This window comes from Euleptes europaea, chromosome 4 (assembly GCF_029931775.1).
Source record: "Euleptes europaea isolate rEulEur1 chromosome 4, rEulEur1.hap1, whole genome shotgun sequence".
In the NCBI taxonomy this organism is placed as follows: Eukaryota; Metazoa; Chordata; class Lepidosauria; order Squamata; family Sphaerodactylidae; genus Euleptes; species Euleptes europaea.
This window is the reverse complement of record NC_079315.1, coordinates 37875501-37900892: the sequence shown is the minus strand read 5'-3', so window position 1 is coordinate 37900892 and position 25392 is coordinate 37875501. Positions and strand designations below refer to the sequence as shown.

Here is a 25392-nt window from a genome sequence, read left to right as displayed (position 1 = left end):
ACTTTGTCCTTTCCTACTACCAAATATTGTCAGGATACAAAGACAGGGGTCCTCCCTCAGGCAGTGATCTACAAAGACAGGAGAATGTTCAGATTGAGAAACCACAAGAATGCTCATGTTCATTTAAAAGAGACTGCACGTGACAGGATTAGATGAGGAATTAAGACACGGTGGTATTTGAGGAATGATGGCATTTGCCACACAGAAAAATGCATGTTTAAACGGTCCTTGGTGTGAGCATGTAGCTGACAAGGTAGCCCTATATTAGGCTGAGTTAAATAGACATGTTTGGTTATGTGCCAAAAAATGGCAAAAAAGCTACTTTTTGAAAAGTCACCTGGAAAATCTGAACTGGCTCCTTGATAAACAAGGCAAATCCAAATATACACCTAAGCTAGAAAATGGGTTTATAAAACTTTGGGATCCAGCATGGACTGACCAGTTGTCGTGGTTCTTTCTCTGAGAAACAAAGCACCAATAAAGAGTTGCAATTTTCATAAGGTTCCCATCCAGAACAGCAAGTGCAGAAAATGACATGTCACAGCAACAGGAAGACTGATCCATATTTTAAAGGAAGTCGAGACACAAAAAGAAGATTAAGTTCTTTCTACTTATTCAGAGATCAGCAAGAATGTTATGCTTGTTTCTTACAGTGATCTTTGGATATTCCTGCATTGCTGCTGGTACAGAGGTCCCAGTGGACAGAATGCAATATAGAAAAAAGAAAGGACAGGAAAGGACCATTGCTTTGAGTGGGTTGCTGTACTATGGCAATCTGTTGCCCAGCAAGCTGCAGTGTATTCTATTACTATTAAATTGTGTAAAGAGCTTGGGGAGTAGAACGGGAAGATCTGGGTTCAAATCCCTGTTTGCAATGAAATTTACTAGATGACCTTGGGAGAGTAATTTACTGCCAATGTAACCTACCTCACAGAGTGGTTCTGAGGATAAAGTGGAAGGAAGGAGAACCATGTACTCTACTCTGAGCTCCTTGGAGGAAGGGTAGGAATAAAATGCACTAGATTAATAAAATTCTGCAGGGATCCCAAGTGTATGGACCTCTTGATTGCCCTATCTTCCTCTCTTGTTCAGCTTCCGCCTTTTGTGTACCACAATGCACATGAACACATACAAAATTTATACTGAGGCCACTTCAGATCCTTCCTCCAAATGTACTGGCACAAAAGCCAACTTACTAATAGTTTTTACAGAAACCTGACAGCAATGCTAATACACTTGCTTAGATAACACACTATTTTCTACTTGGTTTTTTTGTGTTATGTATACATACACGTTTCCTTCTATTACTGTGTCTTACTAATCTTTCCATGGCCTCTTTTTATTTGCTCACCTACCTGCTTTGCTGTCTGATGGTAGTAAGCTCTTGGGAGACTCAAGAATAATTAGTGTTTATTATGCGTAATTACAATGCTTAGCATGGGCTTAGCAAAGCAGTCTCCTAATTGAAGCCACTAAGTATCAACATAAAATGTCAAGATAAAAAAGACCAACAATAAAAGCAGTGAAAGAAGAACCAGCCATACAAGTTCATAAAATACTAAACAGTAGATTCATCATTCAGCTTTTGCTCATTCTTCAACACAGGCAAATATTCCCTTAAAGAAAATAAGGGAGTTGCTGTGCATTAGTAGTGCACAAGCTTTTCTGGTTGAATCAGGAGAAGGAAGAGTTAGATCAGAGCAAGAACCATTCCTCTTTTAAAAGCTCAAGATTTGGACTACAAAATATCAGTTATACATGACCTGGTCCATTGAAATCAATGAAGATGCTTCCATTTGTTTCCACCAGAACAGCAATACCACAGTTTACATGGTTTATTAAATGAATCACCACAAGTACAGAAGCCTCCTGGAGTGACCTGTAGTCCCAAAATCCACATCAGGCACTCTCAATAGATCTTCGCATTCCAGACTTTACTTTGTGCCTTACCAAAGATGCAGATGCCTACTTACACTCTGTCTGAGCCTAGCTTTCCCCCCTTCCACCTTTGCTGTATCTGATGTTGGCTGCTCTTTCCTATTGTTCAATTTCCCAACAGCAAGAGAGAGGGGAAAGGAGAGGAAACAATCAGAGAATGACTACCTCAATCTTCTCAGCATTAAAAAGCAAGATGTTGTCAGAGAATGAGTGACTTTTGATGACAACTGTCTTCCACACACACACACCCATGGTCCAGGCAAGGTGATGACTGGAGGAAGGCACACCAGTACAACTAGCTGGTATGGCTGTGAAATCTAGTGACTCCTATAGGCTCTTGGAGGCTTCTACATATGTGGTGGTTCCTCATTAACAAATTAACATGTGAAACTATGGCATTATTGATCTTTCATTATGGCACAGGATGCTGTCACATGCCAGATAACTTGTAGGTTAAATGCAGCTGTTAATTATAGATGCGTTCACTTGTAGTTATTGACATTGTCATGTATTTGTGTCATTGATCATATCCAACAAAGATCATGGAAGAACAAACAGAAAAATAGTGGGACAGTAATGAATTTGTTTCTCATTTTGTTTTTCTCCCTTTTATATTTCATGATGTAATTGCAGAAAGTTGATGTCACCAGTAGGGCTGTGATGGAAATAATGGCCAAGACAATAGAGTACCTTCAACCAAATCCAGGTAAGGATGCTTCCCTATGAATCAGAGTACATTTACATCTAAAGCTTACTCTATCTGAAGGCTGTTTTTGTTAGAGAATAGGAATACCGTATCTCTGCCTTAGAAAGAAAACATACATAATTGCTCAAATTTGTATTGTAAAAGACTCCTCTGCATTGTTTCCTTTGTCAATGTTTGCCTGATTGTGATGTTTCCATTTTATAAAGAAATGCTAAAGCTGAGAAAGAGGATATCCTTCTTTGAAGTATGACATACTCTGTAAATGTTTTCAGGAGCTTTACCATTATCGTGATCCAAGATGAGACATGGGAAGCTGGGCCATAAAGCAGAACTAGGTGATCTGTTTGGATCGACCTAATTTTGTTTATGAGAAGGCAAGACTCACTGGAAAAGACAGTAATGCTAGGAAAAGTTGAAGGCAGCAGGAAAAGAGAAAGACCCAACGTGAGATATACTGGCTCAATCAAGGAAGCCACAGCCCTCAGTTTGCAAGACCTGAGCAGGGCTGTTAATGATAGGACATTTTGGAGGGCATTAATTCATAGGGTCGCCGTAAGTTGGAAGTGACTTGACAGTACTAAAAACACAGTCATACACACTCCCCTCTTTAAACACCACAGTAAATGGATTACCCCCATATTGGCGAGAATTCCTGCCCCCATAACAAGAGACAAAATAGTCCCCTTTTTGCTGATGGATCCAAATATAACATTGGTCATGGCCAAATATCACTCCATCATATTTTCCTCTAAGAAATAACTGCTCAGGACCTATGGGTCATAGGAGCAAAGAAGGAAAGGAAGTTAAAGGACACACATACACAATCTTGGTAGCATACTATTCATATGATCTTTGTTCTAAAAGACATCCTAAGGGGTTTTTTTTAAAAAAAAACTTTTCTTAATTACCTTCCCATAAAAACTTCACTTTCTGTTACATTTTCTGCTATCTACTACATTTTTGTCTCTTGCCTCCAATGAGCTCAGGCCTCAAGGGTGGCAGAATAGGTAGGGTGCATTTAGGTAGGAAAAATCAAATGCATAATTATAGGTTGGGGGAGACTTGTCTTAGCAGTAGTGGGTGCAAAAAGGATCTTGGGTCTTAGTAGACCGAACACTGAACATGTGTCACCAGTGTGATGCTGTAGTTAAAAAGGCATATCACTTTACTCTGCTCTGGTTAGACCTCACATAGAGTATTGTGTTCAGTTTTGGGCACCGCAACTTAAGAAGGATGTAGACAAGCTGGAATGTGTCCAGAGGAGGGCAACAAAGATGGTGTAAAAGGTAAAGGTAGTCTCCTGTGCAAGTACCAGGTCATTCCTGACCCATGTGGTGATGTCACATCCTGACATTTACTAGGCAGACTATGTTTACGGAGTGATTTGCAAGTGCCTTCCACAGTCATCTACACTTTACCCATCAGGAAGCTGGGTACTCATTTTACCGACCTTGGAAGGATGGAAGGCTGAGTCAACTTGAGCAGGCTACCTGAAATTGACTCCCGTCGGGGATCAAACTCAGGTCGTGAACAGAGCTTTTGAATGCAGCACTGCAGCTTACCACTCTGCAGTGAGTGAGGGGTCTGGAAACCAAGTCCTATGAGGAAAGATTGAAGGAACTGGGTATGATTAGTGTGAAGAGGAGAAGACTAAGAGGTGATATGATAACCATCTTCAAGTACTTGAAGAGCTGTCAAATAGAGGATGGTGCCGAGTTGTTTTCTGTTGCCCCAGAAGGTTGGAGCAGAACCAGTGGGTTGAAATTAAATCAAAAGAGTTTCCTTCTAGACATTAGGAAGAATTTTCTAACAGAGCGGTTCTTAAGTGGAACAGGCTTCCTCGGGAGGTAGTAAGCTCTCCTTCCCTGGAGGTTTTTAAGCAGAGGCTAGATGGCCATCTGTCAGCAAAGCTGATTCTATGACCTTAGGCAGATCATGAGTGGGAGGGAATCTTAGCCATCTTCTGGGCATGGAATATGGGTCACTGGGGGTGTGGGAAGGAGGTAGTCGTGAATTTCCTACATTGTGCAGGGGGTTGGACTAGATGACCCTGGTGGTCACTTCCAACTCTATGATTCTATTCTGTGATTCTATGAATAGTTGTCCCTTCCTGTTTTTCCTCACAGAAATTCTGTGAGGTAGGTTGGGCTGAGAGAGAGAGAGACTGATCATCCAGTGAGTTTTGTAGGTGAGCGGAGATTTGGACCAAGGTCTCTTCAGTTCTAGTCTTCACCTCCCCACAACAGATACCCTGTGAGGTAGATGGGGCTGAGAGAGTGTGACTAGCCCAAGGTCACCCAGCTGGCTTCATGTGCAGGAGTGGGGAAACAAATCCAGTTCACCAGATTAGAATCTGTTGCTCATGTGGAGGAGTGAGGAATCAAACCCGGTTCTCCAGATCAGAGTCCACTGCTCCAAACCACTGCTCTTAACCACTACATCACACTGACTCTCATAGTAGAAGCTTCCTGGTCCATAGGGTACTGAACACACCAGCCTATGTTTCAGTCAGTGTTCTCGATTTGTACTTTAGCTGTCCTCAAGATGCCTGCTGCAGAATTAAGCTAGGAGCTATGACGTAAGTTGAAATTACTTAGGATTCAGGGGGTAAACCTCAGGTTGAAAATGTAAATAATGTAGTCTGCTCACATCCTAGTATTGATTCAATCTCCGTTGTGAATAGAATTAAAGCATAGTTTATTTGTTAAGGTGCCGACTTCTGCATGTATTGATTCCATTTTTGAATGAAGAGAAATGGAACCTCAGAATGTTTCTCATATGTGGCAGTCCTATTTCTTTTCCTTCAAGGTGTACCTGGGCATTAGCAGACTTCTTTTATAATAATGGACATACTTACAGGCCTATCCACAACTGAGTTCTGCAAGGGAATTATATAATAGCTCTTGCTTGGATCTATTGTTTTCTGAAACAAGAAGGATTGAGGAAGGATTGTATATGGGAGCCAGTGCCCCTGGAGAAAATTGTCAGTGGCATAAACTAACTGCCTGATGCTCAGGGAGTTAGTGCAGCCGCATGCCATTGTAACCCTATGTTTCACCAAATAGGACAGAATTCTTATCGTTGTGCATTGTGTTAGGGTAGATCCAATGGATACTATGCAGTAATTTGTCCCACAGAGGCTGTCATGTTTTCAAAAGCTGAGTGGCGGATATAGTAAGAGCTGCTTCTTATGAAATGTTTTGTAATCAGGTGTCAGTACCCAGTTACAAAATACATGCATATTGCATTAGTAATGAAGGATGCTTGCATGTAAGAAGTGATTTATAAGAGTATGTCATACATGCCGGTTCCCCTTGCACTGTATTTTAAGGTGATTTACACTTACCGTGAGACCCTTCCCTACTTGACACAAAGTGGAGAGGGAAGGGCAGTGGAGGATCCTCTAATGCCGGGCTCTAAAGGAAGGCAAAATAAAACAAAAGTCTCATGGCACCTTAAAGACTAACAATATGTATTTCATTATAAGCTTTCACACTGGAGAGAAACTGAGAATGCTCCTAGCAGGCATTAAACACAAGGCTACTTGGGCTATTGCAAAGTCCCCCCCCCCGCCGAGTTATATTAAGATATAATAAGATAAATAAATAAATGAGTCCGAGTCTAGAGATGGGCTATTAGGATTGTTTTGATTTTTTCAGTGTGGTACTGCTCAAGGCTATTGGGCTGAATGAGTAGTTTCATGAAGCTTCACATATCTATCTGACAAAGTGGGCTGTGACTCATGTAAGTTCATATTAAAATAAATGTTGTTAGTCTTCAAGGTATCACTGGACTTTTGTTTATTTTGCTACAACAGACTAACACAGCTACCCATTTGCAATCTAAAGGAGCATACCCATGCTAAGCAATAGGAGGAGGTTCCTGGGGCCAATGGCAGTTGAGCATTAGCAATAGTGGCTGAGCAGCCTTCCTGAAACATGGGGCGAAGGAACAAGACTGACAGCATTTGATACGTTTGTATGCATGTCTATTTTAGTTGTGAAGCTAGGAGCAAGCCAGGCTTGTATCACAGGTGAAGAACCTTCTGTTGTGCCATCTGTCTTCATCCTTATAACGTTTCTGTCATCCTCTCCCCATTCTACTCTGCCTTGCTGATTAGGCTGTTTATCTGTTCGCAGCTTCCAGAGCTAAACTCAGCATGCTCAACACCATGTCTAAAATTAGAGGCCAAGAGAAAGGACCCGGTTATCCTCAAGCTGAGGCTCTGCTAGCAGATGCAATGCTGAAGTTTAGCAAAGAACTTGGAGATGAATGCAACTTTGGTAACTTGGTTTCTTTTCTTTTAAATCTGTTAAGTGCCATAGACCTCCATGATTACATTGAACTACATCTTGCTAGTGCCCCCAAACAAGACGACTACAGCAGCACCATCCTGCCTGTGTTCCACAGCACCTAAGACAATAGGCATGCTCCTCTTCTCTTCCTAGAGGCACCTGGTTGGCCACTGTGTGAACAGATGGCTGGACTTGATGGGCCTTGGTCTGATCCAGCAGGGCATTTCTTATGTTCTTATGTCTCCTCTGTCACACTTGCTCTGCATAGGGCTGCCCTCAAAACTGATCTGGAAACTCCAGCTGGCACAAAATGCTTTAGTGAGGGTCCTTACTAGGGACCATTGAGGGACCATATTCATCCAGTGCTCCGTCAGCTGCACTGGCTCCAGGTGGAGCACCGGATCAGGTTCAAGGTGCTGGTTTTAACCTTTAAAGGCTTACACAGTCTGGGACCTTCATATCTGCAGGACCATCTCTCCTGGTATGTCCCCCAGAGAACATAACGCTTGGCTACCAACAATTTACTGGTGGTCCCTAGCCTGAAGAGTGTCCAGCTGTCCTTAACTAGGGCCAGGGCTTTCTCTGCCCTGGTCCCGGTCTGATGGAATTCCTTCTCCAGTGATACCAGGGCTCTGCGGGATCTCAAAGTATTCCACAGGACCTATAACACGGAGATATTCCACCAGGCCTAAAGTGAGGGCTGCTACGGTTTTCCATCAGAGCTGGCCTCCTTAACGCCCCCCCCCCATGTTGCTAATAACTGAAATTTAGGGGGCCTGACTGGTTTTTCCAGGCCCACAATGGCTCTGTGCTCCAATATTGAGCACCGCTTGTTTTTAACTATAAATTGACTAGTTTGGGAATTGTTTTAAATTGTTTTATATTTTATTTATTTATGGATATTGGGATTTTATTGTATTAAGTGCTTATGCTGTTAAGTGCTCAGCTGCCCTGAGCCCAGCCCAGGCTGGGGATTGAGGGCAGGATATAAATAATAAATAAATAAATAAAATGTAACCACTATACCACCCTGATCATTTGTTATTGTTGACTTGTGTAAGCATTTATGTTATAGCACCTAGTTCACATAACAATTCATTTCCACATCCCTGCACTGTAGAATGTGGAATATGTATGTTTGGTGGTTTTTGTCAGTGGCTTTAGATGTACAGATTTCCCAGAGCCCCTAACAACTAGTATTATTGCTTCCAGAGAAATTAAGCACAGAATATTAGTTCTAAAGTTTTGTATGGCTCCATCTTTATGTGGAGGCATGTTCTTTCTATATTTACATAAAGTAAAGAAGATCCTGTTCTTATGTTTCAGGCCCAGCTCTGGGGGATGTTGGGGAAGCTATGAGAGAACTTTCTGAAGTGAAAGATTCACTGGACATTGATGTGAAACAAAATTTTATTGATCCCCTTCAAAATCTTCATGATAAAGACCTGCGAGAAATTCAGGTATCGTTATAAATGGAGTTTTGTTAAATGGTTAACAGGACATTTCGAGAGGTGGAGAATGTTTTTCCATTAGAAATATATGCCTAAACATCCCTTGAATTATAGCTCCCAAGGTAAAGATCATGTTGCTGCCCCAAAAGCAACAGTAATACTTGCTAAGTGCACATTATGTTTGGGTTTCTGATATTCTCTGAACTGTAGTGTGTCAGGGCTCATTGACACCATGAACTTGACTTGGTTTCCATCTAGTTTGTAATTGTATCCCTACAAGGAACTGTCAGAGTAGTAATTTAATTAGGATGCTGACAACTAGGATACAGGTATCTGTAGCTCACTCACTACTACTTCTTGAAAGTGATGCCATTAAAAATGTGTTATTTTTTTAATTACTATATCCAATAGCATTGAATGTGTGGATCTGGTGTGGGAAGCTGAGGAGAGCTTGGGTATCTGGTTGGTGTACCAGCCACCCAACGCACCAGCAGATACCCTGTCAAGTCTGCTAGAGACAGCCGCGGGCTGGGCCTTGGAGTTTCCCAGGCTGATAGTACTGGGGGGACTTCAATGTCCATGCAGACGCCTCACCTTAATCGCAGGCTTCAGACCTGGTGTCTTCCATGGCAGCACTGGGGCTCTCCCAATTTGCTTCAGGTCCCACACACCAAGCAGGCCACATGCTGGATTTGATCTTTGGGTCTGGGATAGATTTGGGTCTGATGCCAATTGAGGAAGTTCCATGGTAAAATCACTTTGACCTGAAGGATCGACTCCCCGCTCCCACCCTGTTTGGGTGACAAGCTGATTTTTGCTCGCCTGCAAAGATTTACGGATCCGATTGGATTCCAGAGAGCTTTGCAGGATCCTGTTTCCCCTGGCGATTCTCTATATGTGTTCATGGAGGATTGGCACTGCCGACTCTCCATGGCCATTGATGAGATCACAACCCAACGCCCTCTTCACCCCCGCTGAAACAGGGCTTTGTGGTATACCAAGGAACTCTGGAGTTTGAAGCAGGAGCTTAGATGGCTATAGTGAGTTTGGCAGTGAACTCGCGATGAAGCTACAAGAGCATCTTATAGGACGCTTATGAAAGCCTATGAGGTGGCAGTGAAGGCTGCAAAAAGAGAATATTATGCAGCCTCCATTGCGTCCACTAGCTCTCGCACGGCACAATGGTTTAGGACAATTAGGTCTTTAGCATCCCTATCAGAGGGACAGCCAAATTAATTGTAAGTTCAGTCCATCGCCGTGAGGCTTTTTTGAGCTTTTTTGTAGATAAAGTTTTGTTGCTTTGCCACAACCTCCCTGCAGCCTTGATACAGTAATGGAACTGGAGGCCCCTTGTCCATTTTCAGGTCCAATTTTGGACCATTTCAGTCGGCTATCTCAAGCTGATGTTGATAGGATCCTGTTAGCTATGAGGCCCACCACTTGTACTGTCTTCAACCAGGACCAGGGCTTTCTTGGTCCTGGCTCCGGCCTGGTGGAACTCCCTTTCCACCTAAACTAGGGCCCTGCACAGGGCCTTCAAGATGGAGTTATTCCACCAGGCCTATGGTTGAGGACAGGTATGGTTTTGTCATCTGTGTTGGCTTCCCTACCCCTACCCCCTTATGTTATTGAAATTTATGTGAGTCCTGGTTGCTTGTAGGCCCTGCAGTGATGCCTGTGTTTTCTGTGAGCACCATCTGTTATTTTAATTGTTAAATTATCGATGATGATGTAGTTTTGTTGGGATTTTATTGTATTTTCTACTGTTTTATTGTATTTATTACATGTTGTGAGTAGGGTTGTGCAAAGAAAATTAGTAAATTTTGGATTTGGGTTTATTGGGCCCGACTTTTTTTCAGTAAACCCGGAATAAGCCAAATGCCCATACCAGTAAATTTGTATTTTGGCTTTATTTCCGGGTTTACCCAAAAAATCCGGATCCATTATAGTCTTTAGGAGGCTCATTGCAAGCATTCATGGGAAACTGAGTTTTCCCACGACTCTTTGGAGAGGAAGCAGTCATTACAGACTGTGAAAAGTAAGTCATAAAAAAATTCTCCGGGGGGGGGCATTTTTCGAGGTTGAGTCGCCAAATTTGCAGTGTAGCTTCAAGGAATCTCCTTGCATGAGCCCCAAAGTTTTGTAAAGTTTGAGTCAGGGTGCTTCTCTATGGAGGAGGGGGGTTGACCATTTCCGGACCCCATAAAATCGGACCCCTGACCCAATCTTCACCAAACTTTGGGTTTCATGCAAGGAGAGTCCCTTGAAGCTACCCTGAAAAGTTGGGAACTCCACCTTCAAAAATGCCTCCCTCAGAGCTCATTAAAAAAAATTCCCATAGAGAAAAGCCTGTGGAAAGCCAAAGCCAAAAAAAGCCGAATACCTATTCAGCTGATTCAGCGATTGGCTATCCGGCTTCAGCTTTATTTCCAGGTTTTGTCATTCGGTAAAACCAAAACCTGAATATTGCTGAAACGGCTAATTTCAGGTTTATTTTCAGTTCGGGTTTATCGATATGCACAACCATAGTCGTGAGCTGCCCTGAGCCTGGCTTTGGCCGGAGAGTGAGGGCAGGATACAAAACTAAATAAATAAGGCTGGCCACCATGCAGATAGGCATATTTGTCAGCCATAGCTATCAATTCTGGTGGAGCCACAGATTTATAGAAAACTCTTAGATTTTTTAAAAACCTAATTGGAGATTAAGGCCCTCTTCCAGAGTTAACAGCAGTGTCTGTGCATGCACAGACAGTACAACCCCCCCACCCAACATCTACCAGAGTTATCTCCCTGACCTGGATAGCCCAGGCTAGCCCTATCACATCAGATAGTGAATACTAAGTGGGATCAACCCTGGTGAGTATTTGGATGGGAAACCACCAAGGAATACCAGGGTTACTACACAGAGGCAGGCAATGGCAAACTGAATGGCTCTTGTCTTGAAAACCCTATGGGATTGCCATAAATCGATTGCGACTTGACAGCAAAAAAAAGAAAAAGAAAAAGAGCTGAGGCAGCAGTTGGTAGCAACCTAAAATGGAGGGTGAAGATGCAACATCCAGGGCAATAAAACGGTGGCATCCTGTGGAAGGAAGAGGAAGGAGAATGGCGTTTGGGTGGAGAAGACAAGCCTAAAATAGGGAAAAAGTAAGCCCTTGGAGTCCTCTTGGAGTATCTTCTTGTACAATAGAACTGCAATAAAGTTCAATAATAACCAATTAAAACTAAAAATGATGAAAAAGCCACTGCATTTACAAGATGAAGCCTTCAAATGAGTATATAGACGTTCAGAATTTCTAGTCACTGAGCATACAGGAATATGAGTGGTTATAATTGCTTTTTAAGCAAATGATTCAATGGGGTAGATCCTACATCTATCCTCCTATTCCACTGAACTATGTTTATTTGTTTATCAAAATGTTTAAACCTCATGTTCCTTTTGGCTCAGGTTTGAAGATTTCCTCCAATTTAAGAAGCCTTCCTTGAAATTAAATGGCTCTTCCATTGGAAAGGGCTATTTGGAGGATGGTTGGATCCACCCCATCATGATGGGCAACTTTTAAAAAAAGACAGAGTAAAAAAGGCTGTACATAGGTGACTGCAGTGGCAGATTTCACCCACAACATCTATATCAAAATGTGAAAATTTGAATAAACCACCTAAAATTGGACAGAGAAACAACATGGTGGATGTTGTTCCATAACATTCATGGATGTGTTCCATAATTATGATATGGCTATTAAAAAGGTCCCAGATTGTGTACTTCAAGATCTTATTTTCAAAAAATATAGGATTTGGAATGGAGCCATCCCTGAAGAATTCAAAAGCAGACAGGGTCATACAGAAGCATTCCCATATGTAAATTGGACTTAGGGCATTGGGGACCATTTCTGGATGTTCAGTTCAATAGTTCTCATATGACACCCAATACATAGATGTAGTTAGAGAAATAATGTGTTGTCAACAAATAAATAACAATGTGATGCCATTAAGATGCACTGCTGACAGGAAAGTTGTGAAGTTATCCTGTCTACTGCTTTGGTACAAAAATTTAGGATGTATGCAAAAGCTTGGTCATTAAAATTATACAGCTCTTCCCCCGCCCCTGTGGCTCTGAATTTTCAGTGTACCTGAGAACCTGCTTCACATTTGGGCAGCTTTCTGCCATGCCCTCAGCTCTCTATTTGAAACATAAAAGTATCTTGCTGTAGTGAATCTTTGGGTTTGCAGCATTCCGTAGGCATTTGAGATTACAGTCTGTAGTTGGTCTGCAGTGTACCTGTGGAAATTCTCTCTACCTCATTCTTTCAGCATCACCTTAAAAAACTGGAGGGCAGACGCCTGGACTTCGATTACAAGAAGAAAAGGCAAGGCAAGATCCCTGATGACGAGCTCCGTCAAGCTCTGGATAAGTTTGATGAGTCAAAGGAAATTGCTGAGTCGAGCATGTTTAATCTGCTAGAGATGGATGTGAGCAAATTATTTGATTTCCTTTTCATATTGCGTTTTTTTGTTGGCAGTGTAATGAATTTTTAAAAGCCTAAGAACTGAGTTTTTTGTTCGTGTTTCCTAGACTCTGCTCCATGAGTATGCAGATTTAGCTTTTCAAGGTCAGTTCTTTTGAACATCCTGCTGAAAAAGTGAGTTATATTGCTGTAATTTCAAGACCAAGACTTTGCAGATATCTTGGCCAAGAGGCCCCAGTCCGTGTGATTTTATTTGCTATTCAGATCTGTGCAAATGGAGAGAAGATTTGCTGGTAATCCATTGGACCAAGAGTTGGACTTACATCTTGGAGATCAGAATTAAAATAATAATTGTTATCTAGCTATAGAGTCAATGAATAGTCTTGGCAATTTCACCCATCAGTTGGCTTCATTTCTAAATCTATATGATGGGAATAATAGTGACCTGCCTCAGAAAGCTCTTCAGAATGAACAAAGCAGGGTTTTTAATGTTATTTTATGTTATTTTAACGTTATTTTAAAGTTGTATGGTGGATTGTGATGGCCTTCGGCCCCAGACAATAAACTTTATCACTATCACTATCAACAAAGCAAGGAGTTATTGTAACAGACCTTACACCTTCCGGCCTTATAAATCAAGCTTAAACTAAACCAACACCATATATGGTATTAAGAAACATATCAAATCAGTGATGAAATAGTCCTATTTCATAGTTCATGGAACCTTCTTGCAGTCCACTGAAACTGCATTCAGTTTCTATCTAACCTCTTTAAGAGGTTGATTAAGACTTTATCTACTCATAGGTTGACTAAGGATGGATTTTCACTTTTTTTCTGAGATGAGGAGGAACAAACTGTGGCACTCTGCCATGACACCCCCTAGTTCCGGCACGTCTGTCCCCTCTAGCAGTCTGCCACTTTTGAGGCCTCAGACGTGGAGAGCAGGATCCTGCAGGGTAACCTGACTCTCCTTGGCTTTGGGTGCTATAGCACAAGACACACACACCCTCTGCTGTCCTTCCTTCCCTGCCCCTCCAACACTTCTGCTTAAATAGGGGTTGCTCCACTCCTCACCCAGCCCATCACTGTTCAGCTCTGCCCCTTCCCATTATGGTGGATAGTATCCCCATTAGATGAGCTCGCCCCTTTCCCAGGCGGACAGTCCCCACCCCCAGCTCAGGGCATACCGGATTGTTGCTGGGCATGGCTGTTTCCTTGACTTCTGGCCCCTGTGGAGCCTTGCCGGTATGCACTGCCTCCATCTGTGGCCTCGCAGCATTCTGGGCTCCATCTGAGCCTCCCTCTGCGGTGTCAACTCCCCTCTGTTCCATTCCCCAGGGTGAGCTCTGGCTTTGGGGTCAGGGCATGGCTGCCGTTCTCCCCCGAGATCAAGCGAGGGCCCGCAATGGTGCTTCCCTGGGGTTTGGGATCTGCACAGTCCCAAGGCATCGGGCAGGCTCTGCATCTCCGGACACAAACTATCTCTCCTTTTTCCAGAATGGTGCTCTGTTGTTGTTTGTATTGAGGTCAATAGTATCTCTTGAATAAGCTCCCGGTTTGCGTGTTACAAGACCTGGAGCTGCAGTCAAGGATATCACTAAGAATGAGCATGGCATCAGCAGTTTCTGGGATGCATTCTATATGGAACAGCTGGTGTGGATGTATCAAAGTAGTTCATGTTATATGCAAACAATGCAGAAATCCATGTTGAACTGGTGAGGCCTGTAGTGCAGTGTAAGGAAAACTTCTTCAATTAAGGTAGTGGCATCCATGAGATATATAGGAGAGTGGTTTTAATTGTCTCTCTCCCCATTGGCATTGTGCAGCAACTTCAGTCCTGTCTGTTACACCTAGAAAAATTTCATTCGCCCATTGATTTGTATTTTAAATTTACAGAGCAAGAATGCACTTCTATACATTGCTTCTATATTAAGCAATTCTGCATATGTGCTCTGGCTTAGGGAGATAAGGAATCCCTAGCTGGATCAGATTCAGAACCATTTAGTCCAGCATTCATTACAAAAATTACAAATACCAAAAGTCACTGGTTGGTCTACCAGAACATGACCAGTGATTGAATAGCTGGCTGTAGTCTGCCTTCCGCTTGCTGTACAGTAGAGGGCTATTAGTGCATATTCAGTGTTGATATTCACTGGTGACTTTGTTCACTTCCTCTTCAGCATCAGAGGGCTGGTACCAGAAGGAATCATTGTGCATAAATTGAATGATAATATTGAACTAAGGCTTGATGTTCATGTGCCTCCTCAGATTGAACAAGTGAGCCAGCTTACTGCACTTGTACAAGCCCAGCTGGAGTACCACAAGCAAGCCACCGAGATCTTACAACGAGTTAATTCCAAGCTGGAAGAGAGGTAATACTCATGCCTTTGCTTACCAGGTACCAGGGTTGAACCAGTGTTTTAAATTATATTTTGTCTCTTCCTAGTCTTATTGGTTTCTGACCCAAGTAAATAAACTCTATTGCAACTTAGAGCTGAAGCCCATGTACTTGTTTATTTAGAATATTTCTATGCCACCTCTTCAGAGTTCTCCTTGAGGCAGCTGACAATCAAAAATCACAGTATAAACCTCAAGCCATTGAAAAGAGCAGTTCCAACTGCTACTAGGATTCCACCGAAAATATTTTTATAGTGAGTTCACTATCACCACCCAACCTTACATTTAGATTCCCTTTAGGCAGGAGTGATTCCTTATGCTTCCTTAAGCAGCCAAAGAAGAAGAATAATCAGTAGTACTTTTACAGTGCTTTTTATACTATCAAAAATAATAGATCTGCAATAAAAGGCTAATGGCCTAGATTTTTTTTAAAAAACCCTCTAATAATTAGGGTGGGAAAAGCTGAAAAATCTCCTTGAACGGAATCCATTTCACAATGCTTGGAATGAGGGAACATGATGAATCTGCTGGGATAGGAAATTCCACATTGGGGAACAGCTGCAAAATATCTGTCCCTTATGTTTTTTAATCTTCTCGTAGAGCTCAGGTGGGCATGATGGTGAATCTTTGTGTGGGCTACTGTATTAATGGCCTCCATGTAATGTAACGTGTTCTTCAGTTCTACAAGTCATAGTTTAAACTGTGTGTGGGTTTCAAGAATATCTTCAAGATGTATATATGTCCTCCTTCTGCTAGACTCTGGAGGTACCAACTATTAGTGAGATGCAAGCTAGAAACGTTGTAAGCCTTCCGTAGTCTTTGGTGATTATAGCGCAGCTGGGATGAACACAGGTTAGCTAATGATCTCTGGTCTAGAACAATTTAAAATACAGTACTATTAAACCGAACTGTGTTGTTAAATGTATATGCTGCAGTTTCCCAAAGGAACTCACATCAGTATTGTTGGGATTCCCATATCCTGATCTCTGATCCTGAAAGCTGTCCTCTTCAGATGCTTAATTTCAGAAAACAGTTCAGTTCATTCTCTAATTCAGTGAAGGAAATCAAAGCTCCTCTTAGACTCTTCCATGTTTCCTGACTGGAAATTGGGAGTAGACCTGACCTACCCATTTGTAGTCCGTACAATATGGAAAGCTTTGTGTACTGGGACCAGGCACAGGGGGAGTTGCTCCTTAACTGTGCTGATTATTGCGGCTATTATGCCCTGAACCCATGTGGTCCTGCTGTCTCTTTGCTTTTAGTTTTCCTGATCTTGGAAATTGCTAGTCCTAGATGAGGTCTGGGGTTTTCAAAACAAAACTTAAGAGACGTGTGAAAATCCCCTGAACTATTTTTTTTAACGAATCTTGGCAAAGTTGATCCAGCTGCTCTTAATTTTATAAGAGTTTTGCCTGAACAGGGCTTCCCAAATTGCCTGAACAGGGAGTCTCCCCCTCAGGCCTACCCCACCCCCCACCCCCGGCCTTCCTTTCTTCCCTCTCCCACTTACCCCTCGGCGATCCCTGCTGCACGGAGCCTGGGATGGCAGCGCGGAGGAGTTTAAAGACCCCCCCCCCGCAGGGCTTCCAGGGACTCCCTGGAAGCCGGGTGGGGGGGGTGTCTTTAAACTGCTCTGCGCTGCCTGGGATGGCAGCGCCTAGGAGTTTAACCTCCCCCCAGTGCTTCCAGGTCCCGAGGCTCAGTTTCCATCCCAGGCAGCGCAGAGCATTTTCAAGACCCCTCCCCCCGGCTTCCAGGGAGTCCCTAGAAGCCGGGAGGGTCCCCACCCAACAGCTGAGCCTCGGTCCGGGAAGGGGGGGAGGTAAAACTGTTCTGGGCATTGTAAAAAGCTAAAACCAGCCACGTTTTCCTTTTTTCAGGCTAAAAGCTGATGGGTATTGCCTTAATAATAATTCAAGCCACAGTCAAATTTTCAAATTTCAAATTTCAACACCTTTATTGGCATATATAAAACAGTTCTGGTAAAATTTGCCAGACAAAGGGTCACAATGTCTGGGGTATCTGCATCGTTATCGCATTCCATCTTTAGTTAAAACAGTTAAAAGACACACTGGTATCTGGGATCCATTCAGTGCGGCATTCTAAACGAAGCCATGAGGAATCTAGCTACCGACCAGGTTACATGGGAATTACAGTCATTTAATAGGAAACGAACAAGCCCCACGTCCGTTTGAGCTCAGCTGTCTTTTAGGAGCGTTCCAAGTATTTTTCTCTTGCTGAGGTGTGTCGTTCACAGTGCAGGAGGATGTGAACTACTGATTCTGGTTGTTTTTGGGAGCAGGAACAATGTCTCTTCTCATAAGGGATCTTTGTGTATCTACCACACGTTACTGCTGATGGTAGGAGATTTAAACGCGCCAGCATAAACTGGTGTCTATGCGTCGGTAAGGTGAGTGAGGAAAAGTAATTTGACAGTCTGTTTCTTTCAGGGAGAATCCCAAAGTGCAGTGGTGAGCATATTCTTTGAGCCATGGACTGTAGCATCTGTCCCTCGATGTCTAGAATTCTTTGTTTAAGTGTTCTATAGGCTTGCTGCTCGTTTAGGGAAAGAAGGGACTCAAAAGGTACTCCGATGACTTTAATTTTGGTGAGGATCCCTTCTCTCCAACCACAGTCTATGTTCTGGAAGAAAGGCTGGATAGTGTACTCTGTTTAGCATGGCATGTCCATTGCAGACAGTGCTCTAGGGTTTGGTCCCCCCCCCCCAGAATTCTGCCCATGAAGTGCTTTTCAAGTGACTATGCTCTTAGAATCGACCCCTTCCTGAGAAGTGGTATGTTATCTTATTCAGTTAGTCACCTACTAAGCAGGACTCAACTACTTTACTCACTTAAAAAAGTAAGTCTTTTTCTTGATGTGCTCCAATGTAATTTAATGTATATATTTGTATATGCAAGTATTACAAAGTCTTAATATTCAGTACCAATGTATACAGTAAAGCAAGCAAGTTCTACATGCTATTCAGTTATAAAATCCAACACTTAAAATATAACAGTTAAAGAAGTCTGATTTAGTTCAAAGTATCTAATTCACATTCTAGAATAATATATTTGTAAAGCCATACATACCAATACCATCTTCTGAGCCTCCCTTAGAGGTCTGAAGTTTCAGCCCTCTCCCTGCCTGTATTTATACTGTTTCAGTCACCTTCAATGAGCTTGAAACTAGAGCTCAAGCAGGAGACAGATGTACTGCACATGCTCAGTGGCTTCTCTTTAAACTACCAAATAAGGACTTCCTCTTCCACCAGGCTAAGCATACTATTTCTTAAACAGTCAGTTTTGAGTTTTGTTATACTTTATATAATCAATTTTATCAACATTCTCATCTCCGGAAAAATACGTTGAGATTGAAACTATTCATTAATTTCTAGCATCATGTTTTCATGTTTAAATCATAAAATACACTATATTGTTTACATTACATCAATACATCTTAGTCAGCATAGAATAACCTTGGAATGGAGAGCATTTCAGCACTTGAAGTCATTGGAAAGACTTCTGCTCTGCTCTGTAGCCTCAAAAATTTGGGAGGTGCTGCAAAGCTTTGCTCTCCAGCCATTGAAAAGGCTGGGAAAGGTCATAGAAAAAAGGGGGAAAGTGCCGCTAGCAAATCTGCACTGACACTGAAACCTTTGACAGAGTAATTCAGAAACACAAGCTTCTGGCAAAGAATATCGAGGCTCTCTTTCCTTTTAAAAGGAAATTAAAGCCTCTGCTGTATAGTTTGTAGTTCATATGTGTAGCTTGGTTTTACATTGAATATTTCTGCATATGTACAACACTAATTCCATAGTTCATATGCTCTAATACAGTGATGGCGAACCTTTTAGAGACGAGTGCCCAAACTGCAACCCAAAACCCACTTATTTATCGCAAAGTGCCAACACGGCAATTTAACCTGAATGCTGAGGTTTTAGTTTAGAAAAAACAACACATACATTAACATCTTTTGCCTTAAAAGAAAAAAACACAATAACAGAGCTTGCAATGATACAAACAACTTTTTATTGAAAGGTAAAAGTTTGCATTTGGCATGCTTTTGAACAATTAATGTTTGTTCAAAGCCCCTAAGCTGGGCGGCGGGGAGTCCAGGGAAGGCAGACGCGACGGCTGCTCAACTTACCCGCGCGTGCCCACAGAGAGGGCTCGACGTGCCAAGTCCAGCACACGTGCCATAGGTTCGCCAACACGGCTCTAATATGTCAAAGCCTGTAACAAAGCATGTCTTTATTGTTTCTCCTCTCCCATGGTAGCTCTAAATCCCTCCTGAAATCCTGTTCCTGGGGGTCTGCATACTTACTGGATATCGACTTCCAACTTGATAAGAAGCCATTTGTTACTATAAATTAAATGTGATTCTTGTAATGCAATACTATTTTCATCCAACAGGATTTTGGGGGCATTGCAGGCTGCCGTGGGAGGGGAGAGATGAAAATGTTGTGCTGTTGGGGCAAAAATCTTTGTGTCAGTGGAAAGACTCAAATGGATTCAAGCCAAAATCTTGGTGCTTAGGGCTGGTTGATACATGTTTAATATGCTATAATAGGTGTTTGCTCATGTCCTAGCAGAATAAAAGAGGCATCAATACAGCCCAGAAGAGAATACCAGCCAAAACCCCGCATGAGTTTGGACTTTGGAAGCAATGAAAATTCTCAGCACAATGGAGGGATATCTCATGCCACCACCCCTAAGCCATCAGGTAAGCAGAACAGGAAAGGAGATGCTGAAGAAAATACAATTGCCTACCTAAGAGTTAAGGAGCCCCATGGCGCAGAGTGGTAAGCTGCAGTACTGCAGTCCAAGCTCTGCTCACGACCTGAGTTAGATCCTGACGGAAGTTGGTTTTAAGTAGCCGGCTCAAGATTGACTCAGCCTTCCATCCTTCTGAGGTCGGTAAAATGAATACCCAGCTTGCTGGGGGTAAAGGGACGATGACTGGGGAAGGCACTGGCAAACCACCCCATAAAAAAAATCTACCTAGTAAACGTCGGGATGTGACATCACCCCATGGGTCAGGAATGACCTGGTGCTTGCACAGGGGACCTTTACTTTTTTACCCAAGAGTAGCTTTGGGTAGTGTGTTGAAGTGGGACAAACAGTTCCCTGAGGGGCTTGCGTTTCTCACATTAGCTCGATGGGAATAATGTTTTGCCTGCTTCCTGTTGTTCTGGGGAGGTGGTATAAATAGGCCTGGTCTTGTGACTGATAAGGCTTTAACGAGGGTTGGCAAGAAGAGCGCAGGTTGCTTAACTCAGGTAGGGCTATTGGCAAGTGCACTGAGATTTTGAAGAATGAGTGGCTGTTCCTGAAGCAACCCGTCATTTGCTGGACAGCAAGGTGGGTGGGGATGAACACCCTTGGTCCTGAGCAACACCAACCAAATCCTTACTTTTCTGTTCTGGAGCAGGAATGGTAAGGTTTGACACCTCTGAACACAGTTAATGTGCAGGCTAGGATAAACAAAGGCATCAAGAATACTGACCCAAGTTCGGAGTCAGGGTGAAGTTGCCCAAGCTGGTAGTTAGTAGGTTGCATTAGTTGCAACCCACACTTAAAAGTTAAAGTTGTGATCATGCAGATCATTCATCTAATAAAACCGTCTTGCATCTTCATTTGGGAGGTGCGGGTACAATCTCATGTGTGATTGGGAGCCAGTGGACTGTCTCTCCTGATAGGAACCTGTGCAGCTGTTGCGCTCCTCCCAACAGGAACCCCTAGCACCCTTCCTGCTCATGTGCATACAACCATTACTGTCTGGGATGGGGCCTTTCCAGTTGCTGCCCCACTGCTATAAGTCAGCCTCTTGGAAGGTTTGAGGAGGGCCTTTGGGGTCTTCTGGTAAGGACAGAACCATTTGAAAGTGCTTATGGGGCAGCTTGAATGGGTGCTGGCTGGTTTGTTTTAATTACTTGTTTTCATCATGTGTTCTAATGACTTTAATAAATGATTGTTTTGTTACCTTTTTTGGATCCTGATTATGTCAGGAGAAAGGCAGGATATATAAATACCCTTTTCAGGCTCCAGCTTCCACAAGTTAGTGTCCAGGGCTGCTGTGCCCTCCAGTGTCCTTTCAAGGCAGGCCCCAAAGTATGCCTCAGTCGAAGGAGACCAGGTGGGTTCAGCTGCACCAGAGCACTCTCCTACCATGCACCTCTCACCTGGCAACACAGGAGAGATCTGGCTTGTCCTCCCTGGCCTTCCCTGTGCTGGCCTATTAAAGGAGCCTCTGGGAACAGAGCAGCCCGAGGCTCACCCAATACCCTTTGACCTGGTGTGGGGCTTTGTGGGGTGTGAGAAACCTGTGCCAATGGACTCCTGGCCTAGGCTTCCTCCCCTGGTGTTCTGCCATCCCCCAGTGCTTCAAAGGGCTGGTTTCCCAGTCCATGCAGGCCTAAGAAGGCTGGGGCCCCCACCAGCCTCAGCTGCTGGGTAGCCAACAATTGCAACATGGCACCAGGGCCTTGCCTCTCTGCCACATCGTGCAGTGGACCCATCCAGCTCTGGGGGACTGCCAACCCGTGCCTCCTAGTGTGGCTGCTTGTCCCGCCCTCCCTCCATTGCTCTTGGTTGGGGATAAGCTCCCAAAGGTGTCCGGACAGCCCCAGCCACTGAAGTAGCCCATGCCACAAATCCAAGTGGCCCTCTCGGAGTCAGTAAGTATGGAGGCAAGGCTGTTGACCCTGGAAACCTATAATGAAATAAATTTAAATATCTTGATTTAAAAATTGCTTTATTTTAAACTGGAGTTAATGGTGGTGGAGAAAGTGGGTAGAGGTAACTTTTTCGCCCTCTCCCATAGTACCAAAACTCAGGGGCACCCAATGAAGTTGATAGGCAATTGGTGCAAGTCAAACAAAAGGAAATATTTCTTTACTCAGTGAGAAATTAAATTGTGGAAGTTGCTGCCAGTGGATGTAGTAATCATCATGAGCATAGATGGCTTTAAGAGGGGGTTAGACAGATTCTTGAAGGATAGATTTATGCATTGCTACTAGCCATGGTGAGTAAAGGGAACTGTTTTGCCAGGTTGATACTTGCATACACATTCTGTATAGGAGACCAATACAGCCCAGTGTAGAACAACTTGCAGCCACTGCAACCGGAGGGCTTTATAATTTGAAATTTATTTAACACCCTACATGCAAACCTGGGCTGGTATATAGTTGTCTGCATATGTTGAGATATTTGTAAATACTTGTGTATGCATTATATGGGTTTTATTAGACCACTGATGAAGGCCTGCTGGCTGAAACGCATCTGGCGTGTGGTTTAGGTCTATCAACCTTATAAGATGCCATTGTGCCATGTTTTATCATTTTTAATGTTTTGAATCCTTATATAGCGCCTTAAAATAAAATATATTTTTCTATTATTATTTTATCTTTTCCACCCAACCTTTGGTACCCAGCTTAGAGTAAAGGGTACCTCCACATTCAGGGGCTGTAAACCTCTGAGTACCTGTGCCAGAAGGCAACATCAGGGGAACACCTCAGCCTTTAAAACCTGTTTGTTGGCCCACCAGGGTGACTGGTTGGCTACTGGTTGGCTATTGCTAGTCTGATTCAGCAGTGCTGCTCTTATTTTATACTCATAATTAACCTGATGAGGGGTATGCATAAATTCCTCTTCATTTATTGCCCAGTGTCAAGTGAAGAGTTCTAGGTCCATTTCTGTCCATAGGTGGAACAAACCAGTCAGCAGCAAAGATAGAAAAGGATGGCCAAGAGCAACAGCTTCTGAAACAAAATGGCACTGTGGATCTGTAAAGCCATTAGATATTGGATTAATATTTACAAATTTAGCAACCTATGTCCTCAAAGACAAAGGAAACTTATTTGCCATGTATTGTACCCCAGCTAACTATAATACATGGCAAATTAGCTGTTTTTGCAATCCAAGGTAGGCTGCAGAAACATACTTACTGAATCTCTAATGGATTTCAAGGCTAGGAGGCTGGGTTTGGCTAGGTGGGGCAAATATTATGCAGAGGCGAGCTTCCTTAGAGTCTGACATGCAGTTTAGAGGCTAACTTGGAGAATGCCAGATTGAATCCATAGCATTAAACCTGCCTTGCATGTTTTACTTTTTTAAAATGGAATTTGCAATGACTGTGGGGCTGATCTTTTGCATCTGTATTAACAGAGCATTGCTACCATAAAATAAATATTTAGTTCTAGTTTTCAAGTGCTCTCCTAGCAAAAGCTATGTTTGTTTCAATGTGGAAATCTGAAATTTAGTCTACTTGAAACTTGAATGCAGCAGCTCTAAGAAGCTGAATAGAATATTAACCATGAACAAATGGAATGTTCTGGGGATGTTCAGCATCCAAACAGCACTCTGAGTTGAGAAAGAATGCCACATAGATATATACCACATTTAATAAATACAAAGTATTTAGAATTGACAGATGTGGAATGTGGGTTTCCAAAATCAACCTGAATTAAAAATAGCATATAGTAATAGATTTTCCACACCCTAGTTTTATAAAATACCATTTGCTCAGTGGTGTAACGTGTTGTGCAGAACTTGGAAGGGGGAAATATCATGTAACACCAGAGACATCACTTTGTTAAAGGATTGCGTAAGAAAAGTGGGCTCCAATAAGCTTTTCCTAGCAATTATAGAGGGTTCTTCCAGTTTTTTCCTTGAGAAATATGGCTGCCGGGAAGAGAGATTTAATTAGTTAGTATGTAGATTTCTTCTAGGTGCTCAGGGTGCTATACATCCGTTTCCCCTCCTCCATTTTACCCTCAGAACAACTGGTGAGATAGAGGAGGCTGACAGTGTGTGACAGGCCCAAGGTCACCCAGCAAGCTTCCATGGCACAGTAGCCACCAGGCCCAAGATTTCAGCTGCTAATATTTCAGCTGCTACAATGATTTTGCACTCCTGCATTATTTGATCTTGAGGCCATAATGGTCTTTATCACTTTGAGCTATGGATGCTATCTGAGATACCTGGGTTCGAACCAGAAGTTTATTTTGGGGGGGAAAAGACCTGCCCTGCTCTATCAGTCCCAAGGCCCATTTGATCTAGCATGCTATCTCCAACAGTCGCTTACTTTATCTAGCAATAACAGCCATGCCTCTTTATTCCTTCACAATCTGGGCTTCTTAATCGTGACTGCTCACAGTCCATATCCAGTGACAAGCGTATCTAGAAAAAACATAAGAATATTGTTAACACTGGCTTTCCTAAATCCGTCAGTCTTTTTTCCTTTTTCCTTAGGTGCTGCTATGGACCAACCATGCTGTCGAGCTCTCTATGATTTTGATCCAGAAAATGAAGGGGAGCTGGGCTTTAAAGAGGGTGATATTATTACCCTTACTAACCAGATTGATGACAACTGGTATGAAGGTATGCTTAATGGCCAGTCGGGCTTTTTCCCCATCAATTATGTGGAAATTCTGGTTTCTTTGCCTCATTAGGATGGCTGAGTTACCTTGTCTTGAGTTCCCCAACCCAAAAAAAAGTCATCTGTTGATACCACTGCTTATAAAAATAAATAAAATGAATAAATAAAATGGCTGCTTACTCCACGTCACAAGTCCAAGCTGCAGTGGTTTAAAAAAAGTCACCAGGCCCCACAGACAATCCTTGGTTTTCGTGTTGTTGCTTTTCGTGTGCCACATAGTGGTGATATGTGGTATCTTCTCAAAGCAACACACTCAGGCACATGGGATTCACACATGATACCTGTGGTTGCCTTGGAGATGGCATTTGCACAGTGATGGGGATCAAAGATGGCGGCAAGAGGTGTGACTCAGTCCTACTGTTGTGGAGGGGCAAGTGGTTGGATTATCAGAGAAGATAAAGCCTATCACCACTCTGTTATTTTAGTTCTCTGTAGAAGAGGAAGAAATATCCTTGGTCATTCCATCTTTCCCTTCCCAAAGGATGTGGTTTATGCAGACCTAATATTGCTAACCAGCTTTTTGTGTCTTCTTATCTCAAAAATGACTTTGAGTCCCGCCCTTGGAGAAACAGCATAGTGTATTACTTTGGTTTCTCCAAAAATGAGCTGCCACCATCTTGTACATGGTTGGTGTAGAGCCAGCTTTTATATACTAGGGTGTTAAATAAAGGGCCTGTTCAGTATCCAGGTTATATTTTTAA

General features: G+C 42.8%; 1 protein-coding gene across 2 annotated transcripts in view; it reads left to right on the top strand.

Annotated features, from left to right (window-relative positions):
- The window catches only part of SH3GL2 (SH3 domain containing GRB2 like 2, endophilin A1), a 115580-nt gene extending 90695 nt beyond the window's left edge, over window positions 1-24885 (top strand). The window contains exons 3-9 of one of the 2 annotated variants that reach the window (XM_056848148.1): window positions 2572-2644; window positions 6784-6927; window positions 8266-8399; window positions 12702-12860; window positions 15125-15228; window positions 19845-19975; window positions 24505-24885. In XM_056848148.1, coding sequence (XP_056704126.1) covers window positions 2572-2644; window positions 6784-6927; window positions 8266-8399; window positions 12702-12860; window positions 15125-15228; window positions 19845-19975; window positions 24505-24704 — 945 coding nt within the window. In that variant the 3' untranslated portion in view covers window positions 24705-24885. Of the gene's footprint in view, window positions 1-2571; window positions 2645-6783; window positions 6928-8265; window positions 8400-12701; window positions 12861-15124; window positions 15229-19841; window positions 19976-24504 lie in introns of both variants that reach the window. The other variant, XM_056848147.1, reaches the window with a different exon arrangement.
- Window positions 24886-25392: the final 507 nt, after the last annotated feature.